This window comes from Pundamilia nyererei, unplaced genomic scaffold, assembly GCF_000239375.1.
Source record: "Pundamilia nyererei isolate P.nyererei 1_Seehausen unplaced genomic scaffold, PunNye1.0 scaffold00119, whole genome shotgun sequence".
Taxonomy (NCBI): domain Eukaryota; kingdom Metazoa; phylum Chordata; class Actinopteri; order Cichliformes; family Cichlidae; genus Pundamilia; species Pundamilia nyererei.
In genome coordinates this window covers 1,919,445-1,927,094 of record NW_005187520.1, presented here as the reverse complement: position 1 = coordinate 1,927,094, position 7,650 = coordinate 1,919,445, and the positions used below count along the sequence as shown (strand labels likewise).

At 40.2% G+C, this 7,650-nt stretch overlaps 1 protein-coding gene across 1 annotated transcript; it reads right to left on the bottom strand.

The window, feature by feature from the left end:
• Window positions 1–252: 252 nt before the first annotated feature.
• On the bottom strand, window positions 253–5,272 carry ifng1 (interferon gamma 1). Its single transcript, NM_001360722.1, has 4 exons — window positions 4,977–5,272; window positions 3,651–3,719; window positions 1,284–1,571; window positions 253–463 (listed from the first exon to the last, which is right to left on the bottom strand). Exons 1-4 carry the CDS (start codon window positions 5,094–5,096, stop codon window positions 320–322), a joined length of 621 nt encoding a protein of 206 aa, NP_001347651.1. The 5' UTR covers window positions 5,097–5,272; the 3' UTR covers window positions 253–319.
• Window positions 5,273–7,650: the final 2,378 nt, after the last annotated feature.

The following is a 7,650-nucleotide window of genomic DNA, read 5'->3' as shown; positions in this document are numbered from 1 at the left end:
GAAACTCCATGTTGAAAACAATTAGGTATAATCTCTGGATCCTTCAGTGAAAATATTCCACAGGATCAAACTTTTATGCTGGTTTCAAGTATCACACACCAAACATTATATAAAAATATTTTTCCGAGACTACGATCTTATAAGGCTTAGGCTGCTGGTTCACTGTTAATTTAAATATAAATATAGATGAAAATAGAATACAAAATTCTAACAACTAGACACACTGGTTTCAGTCTGAGAATCTTTTGGTTTTGTATAATTTAAACATCCTGCATCCTTGTTTTACTGTTATTTCTCTTTATGCCCTTTAGGTCGCCTTTTAGGCTCTGGTGCGATCTTTAGCCTTTGTTTGCCTCCGCCGTCTGCGTCTCCTCTGGATCTTGATTTCGGGGAGCGAACTCGCCTCTTCGTACAGCTGTGGCAGCTGCCAAAGTGCTTTGCTCTGGATGATGCGGTCGTTCATCTACAGGAGAGAGAGAGACAAAGGCAAGTTTGACATTAATGATGACGATCACACGGTTACAGAGAGGACCTTTGTTAAGATTCAGCACAATAACATCAACATTTAAAACCCCTTAAATAATGTAAGACCTTTGTGAGCTTTTAGAATAACTAAGGCACATCGTCCCCTGGTGTAAGCATCACAAATTTAAGACCTGCAAAAAACACATTATTTTAAGCCCTAAATAAAACCTTATTTCTAGTCTCACCTAGGCCCCAAACTTTCTCTCTGCCTTTTCTTTTCCTAGTTTCTATTTAAATCCTTTGTGCATGCGTTATTAAACCTCGTAATATCCTGCAGGTCACTGATGACTAATGAGTTCATGAGTTCTCTCTTTTTGTCTGTTTTAAACCAAATGCAAAAGTCTTTAACACAAAAACTGTATTGCCAAAATGAATGAGACATGATCTGAAATCCTCAAAATCTGCCTGTTTTTCACTAAAACAAAATCCCGGATGGGCAGCCAGGGACTTGCTCTGGATGTTCAGAGGGTAAGCTGAACATCCATTTGTAGGACCAAAGCATTTGTCCTTAAGTATGAATTTAGGACTTATATAAGCCCTCAATAAGGTTGGTCAAATCTTTTCAAGTCTAACTTTTCAGGCTTTACATAAGCCATTCATATGGGCTGCTCAACCCATCCTGAGGCTTATTGTGAGCTCCTCTTAATCACTGTACAATCCTCAACATAGACTTCACAAAAACCTCACTGTTGGGTTTACATAAGTCCTAAGTCAAGTTAAGGCTTTCACAGCCAAGAAGCAATCAGAATGCTCTCTACCTTGATATCTCTGAGGGTCTGCAATCCCTGCAGAAGCTTCTCCTGTTCATGGTAGCGGCGTTTCTTTAGCTCCTGGACCTTCTTCAGGATGTAATTCAGCTCTGATCTGACATCTCTGCCTGCTACCAAGCCTGCGTTGTTGGGGCTGCTGGACGCAGGGGTGATGGCCGAGCCAGGTTGCGCGTTGCTCACGGCGATCTGGGGACTCGGAGTGGGCAGTTGTTTCAACATGTGGCCAAGCAACTTTTCGTACGACTCCAAAACACCACCCATGAAGATCAACTTGGTCTGAGAACGAGAAACAGAGAGGTAATGACATGAAAGTACAAGTACTTATATTTGTTTAATATGAATATATCTGGTTGTGCAAATATGGCTTTGAAAATGCCCAAAATGCTGAATTTCGCAGCATTCCTCAGCATTTTGGACTCGGGTACCAAAAGCCAAAGAAATGAAACAACGCAGAATACATTTGTAGTAAATAAACCTGAAGAAAAACTGAGATGTGAGGAAAAGGTTGCTTCACAAACATTGCAACCTTAGGTGCTAAAAACTTTTCGCACAATGGAAAAAACTCTGTGGTTTCCCACACAACAGTTAAGCTAACATAGAAGGCCTTAAAGGGGAATACCACTCACTGACTGCTGTTAAACCTGAATGTCATATCCATACACTGCTAACAGGACCGAAACTACTAGTTTGGATGTAAGAAATGAGAGTTTGTGGCTCAATGTTTGACCCAGTGTTTGTTTTCAATTTGGTCGATTCACTTACACTTGTTGAATAATCTGTGGTAATTTCTGGTGACAACCAAAAACCTTTCATGTCAGAAGCAACAAAAGCTGTGGGATCCCTGACAAAACACTTTCAGTGGCACCATCAAGAGTGTTTTTAAAGAGCTTTAAAACCTGACAGAGGCAACAGCACGATGAACTGACCGGACAGAAGCAGGCTAAAAGATGTAAGATGTTTCCTTCGAATGAGAGGGGGCAAATGGTGTTAAAGCTCAGATGAGTCATTAGATATCTCTAAAATATATGAAATGCAGCACTGGGGTAGGTGTGGTGGTAAAGAAACCTCTAAATAGGAAAACCTGGTGGGTTGCAATAAAGTTCATGCAAAATACCACCCTCCATACAACAGCCTTCCCCCTGCATACCACCATGTGTTAAGCTATAATAGAAACTCATCTTGACTTTAAATTTCCAACTGTTATGACTAACCTGTCAAAATGTTTCTGAGTGCTGGAAGATATTGCTGGCTATAGGAGGTGGTGACCACAGAAAATCTACTTGAACATTCAGTTTTAGAAAGGCGCTGATACTTTTCTTCTTTTACTAGCAATATCTTTAACTGTTCCTCAAGAGGCAGTGCAACAAAATTTCCATTGTTTTGCTTCAAATTTTCTCCATTTTTTCCTTTTTCTTGTTGCTGTTGACTGCTTTAATTACAGTTTTAGTACAGTTACTTTACAATAATATCAGTTAGACTTTTAATAATTAGTTAGAAGATATACATCCTCAAAAAATGTTCCTTTTTATTCCAAATTTGCAGAAGCTTTAACCTGAACCTCATGGCCATCTAACCACACAGAACTTCAAACAGAGTGACATAAAAAACTGCCGACCAGAGCTCCTCAGTCTGTGCTCTCTTGGCTTGATGTCAGTACTTGAAACCAACCATGAAACGGCCTTGTAAGTGATGTTGGTGAAAAGTGAAAGTTTGATCGGGAGACTGAGAATAGCTGCAGAAAGGTGGCATCCTGCAGAGCCAGCAAAGTGAAGGAAAACCCCACAAAAACCTCAACTCAATGTAAAAGACAAAACCTGGAAATACCAGCTGGCTGCTGACTCAGGCAATGCCTGTTAGCCAAAGATGGAGGAGCTCAACAGGAGGTTTGCCTCCATCGAGTATCCTGACTCTTTCCAGAGTTCAGAAATATACCTGCTAACAACTTTAAAGATGCCTGATTACTAATCAGTGTCTTCACTCTTTCATAAACATGCAAAAGTCAAAGTGGTGGTTTTATTATCTTTACACCATCTGGAAATCCACTTTAGTGACGATGATGCTGAAGACACTGGGTGGATGGATAGAAATAGTTCCTCATTTCTTTGTGTAGGGATGGAATACAGCATGGTTTCCAGTATTAATACTGAGCTTTAGGCTAAGCTACCTTGATGCTTACCACGTGGACCTTAAGCCACAAGTGTGTTTCCTAAATTCTGCCTGTCCATTTGAGGCTATAGTAAGGCCATAGTTAGAGCAAAACTCTCATTTGCCACAAGAAACCTTTTCTTTGGATTGCATGGACATTTTACATTTTGTGGACAAACTACGCGCTCCCATTAATCACATGAATCTTACCTCAATTTTTTTGTTCTGGTCACTAGGAAATACAGGTTTCCCATCATATTTTTCCCGGCTTGAAATTTTCTGCAAAAGACAAAAAAAAAAGAAGATATTTTCAGATCATGTTTGACATTAATAATGAATAATCGGTATCGGTATTGGGTTTTATCCCAACTCACAAACATTGTCAAACATGATTTGAACTGGAGCAGAAAATAAGGTGCAAGGAATCACTAACTTATAAAAGGTTTTCAGTTTTAGTTTTTTATTAAAGAAACCAATGATTCAGCCGAGCTGTTGTTAAAAAAAAAAAAAAAACCCCGATTGGCTGACTGGAGAGGGCAACTGCTCATTTACTTTGCTTCATATATAAATAAACAGCATTTTAAAACAGATTCTGAATTTCACTGGAAGCCACTGAAGGGAAGCCTGCTAGCCGGTTGCTAGCAGGTTAGCTGCTCTATTCAGGACCGACTAAAGACCAATAAGAGAAGTGTAGGAAAAGGTAAAATATAATAATTGTTGGACTAAAAGATCCAGGATTAAATTGGAATTTGATCTGAAACTGATAACTGAAGATTAAAATTTTAGAAAGTGGTACGAATGGTGCGTTTAAAGCCTGTTGGCCACACTGTGTCTGATATCAAATATGGAGACTGTAAAGAAATTGAGAAATTTGTCCGAAAAAGACAAAAACAGTTTAAAAGTGTTTTTTTTTTCTTACAGCGATAAACATGAGAAGGCCAATAATCCAACAGCAGTTATAAAAGACAGCGTGAGTTCAGCTGTTTCTGTGTTTAGAGCTTTCTATCATTACTGGTGCCTTCAAGGACTGTCTGTCATGAAGTTTAAAGGATGGTTAAGAACGTCTGCCAACTAGCAATGAAAAACCAAACAAATTACAAAAACAAGCTGCTAATAGGGGAAATGATAATTGGGGGGGGGGGTGTCAATGAGCACATACTTTGCAGAAAAATTTGATGGTGCATTCAAGGACACTCCCACATCTGTGATGTGACTGTCTCATCCTTGAATCCACCATTCCAGGAAGTGTCCCTGCTCGCCTCTGCATCACCACATGAAACATGATATCATTCACATAAAGTTTCGTATGTGAGATGCTCCAGGCTGGGTGTGTAGTATTTAGCGTCTCGTGGGTTAAAATGGTCCTTTAACCACACACTTAAGTGGAAATTTAAAAAGACATCTTTGCGCATGTGTGTGTGTGTTTGTGGTAAGAGCATCACTGTGACAAACAGGAGGAAACAGAAAGACTGTAGAGCTGCACAGTCTAGTATTACTCAAGTACTAAGTAGCAGTTGAAGTGCAGTGAATACTTACATAGTGCTGCAAGAGGCTCTGGATGGTCCTGTTCATCTCTGCTGGGATGTGGGATCCTCTGACCTGACAGGCAAAAAGCCAGAGGCACAGACAGACTGCTGCCCTCACTGTGGTAGCCATCCTGTCTCTGTTTGTATTACCCCTGAGTGTAGTTGAGTCTTCGGTTTGATTCCCAATCCGGGCCGAGTGTTTTCAATTTGAGAACGGATTCTGGCTGAGCAGTGTCCTCCCTGACTGAGTGACTGATGATCTGACTGACAGTGTCTCTCTTACCCTGAAGTTGGTGCGAACTGTTTGACTTGTCATGAAAGCTTTTATTTATAACTCTGCGAGAGAGAGAGAGGCAAAGTGGCAGAGTGACATAGACATGCACTCAGACAGAGAGAGAGAGAGTGATGCGATGATCTAGGTGTGAAATTGTGGTTTTGAGTTTCCTTTAAATCAACAACTTCATAGAAGAGGGTGAGGGGTCGGCTTCCCACTCATGCATATCATACCCAAATCATCTGCTCACTGCAGAATTTTGTGTCTCCCAGCTGTTTTATTAAAATTTGTGCTTTTGCTGGTCAGACTTGAAGTTGCAAAGGGGTCCAATAGTTTGCATGAGACCTCTCATAATTGCATTAATCTCTCAAAGCGTGCACTGAGGTTCGAGGAGCAATGACTGGAAAGCACGCTGCGTGAAAGAGTGAGGTGGCACCCTGCGTCAGAAACCATTAGATCCAGCGATTCCGTCACGGAAATCATTACACCTCCATTGAATCCACTGCATCTGGGATTTCACAGCCACCTCTGACGGTTTCTGATCGTGGGCCATACATGTGCCACGTCGTGCTGATAAACCTATCTATCGATCTATTAGTGTTGGGTACAGATTCATAGTTTGATCTAATAAAAGCACTGTGAGGTCATCACATTTGAGGAGTCAGACTTTTTTTTTAAACTTTTCTTCAAATCTTGGCAGTCAGGGCCCAAAGAAAGTAATCGTTCTAAGTGGTTTATATTTAGGACAAGGGTTGTTCTTCCGTAATATTCATCTGACCTGATAAACTGTTTGGAGCTAACACTCTTAACTTATTTTGTATATGCTCACTAGCCCAGTTAAATGTAAGGTCAAAAGCTGAATGAGTCCTGATCTGCAAGGAAACATATGCTGGGATGCTCAGAGTGTGGCTGAGATAATACCGACCCCTCATCCTCCATGGTAGGGTTGGGTTAGGCAGCTGGTGACTGGGTAGATTTTACAAGATTAAAATATCTCCACACAAAAAAAAATCAGACAGGAGGAAATAGCATGCTTGCTGTGGATTTCATTTGCACATTGCCCCATTTGGAGTTCCACTGAACATTCCTTGTTTTAATAATCACTTCAAATGGCTTCCAGCCCCATGAGGTCCACGTCATCATTGGTTACAAATTCCTCCCAAATCGGAGTGTTTTCTTTTACTTGATTTTTCTTTTTTAAATTACTTTTTTTTTAAACTCATAACAGTCAGAGTTAATTTATTTTCTCACTTTGTACTAAGTTCCCAGATTATTAACCCTCTCCAGGCAGGCGTTGCAGATTTGCAACAGTTAAAAACTAACAACCTGATTACCCCACATACATATTTTATGAGGGTTTTTTTTACTCAGAAGTACCACTGCAGGACTTGGTTGTGCATTAGCAACAAAAAGTTTACTTTGAGCCTGAGAGGGTTAGAGCAGGGGAAGCTCCAACTACTGGGTGGATGATTTCAGTGTTTCAAAGTTAAGACACTGGCTAGCTCGTGTCATCATGCAGTTATCTTCTCTTAGCCTTTATTTTATTCTGTTTTATGGTCTCTTTTTATTTTAACATGTTTAATCAAATTTTAGGGTCTATTATACTTCTAATTTATTCTCCTCCATCTAAAGTTCTGGGTTAAAGTTACTAATGAAAGTGAGAGGATAGACTGTGGGATCAGAGTCAGGGTTAGGGTCGTCATCAGTGATGGCACTGACAGAAACAACAGTCCTGGTAATGCATGTGTGTTGGGATTCACAACAGTTGAAAGTTGATCCATTGCGTGCATGGCCTTTGTATTATGGTGGAATATATGTGCCTGTTGTTGCTGACTGGGTAACACCTCTGTGACACATCTGCCGAACACGCACCTCAAAGCCCGTTTCCCGTTTTTGCACATCGTTTCAATGAAACTGGTTCTTCAGGACAGAAACCAAAGCGACGCATTGCACAGATTGAAGTTGCTTCTGGATTGGTTGTATCTCGGGTTTTATTGGAAACTCTAAAACGTTTGAGGGTGTGTATTGCTACGGAGGCCTGCTGAGGCACAAATAAAGCCTGCATGAACTCAAATATCATCATCCTGCAATAAGTTGTAAAAACTTGGATCCCTCTATCATTTAAACAGCACTCATTGTTTTTCATAGCAAATATTTTCTATTTAGTTTCTTTTTAACTTTTAATTGTGGATGTGCATGACATTTACTGTGGTGCTACTGAAAGATGTCCAAGCATACATGGAAATACAGAACATAAGGCAAAAAATGAGTGGAATTCTAATGTGATTCAAAGTCAGTATTTAGTATTAAACCTTTATTCTTCACCCTGAACTATTCCACTGACTTTCAGTCCACTGCTTAGTCTAATTTGCCATTCCTAGGCCTTTTTCCCTGTTTCCTTTCTTTACAA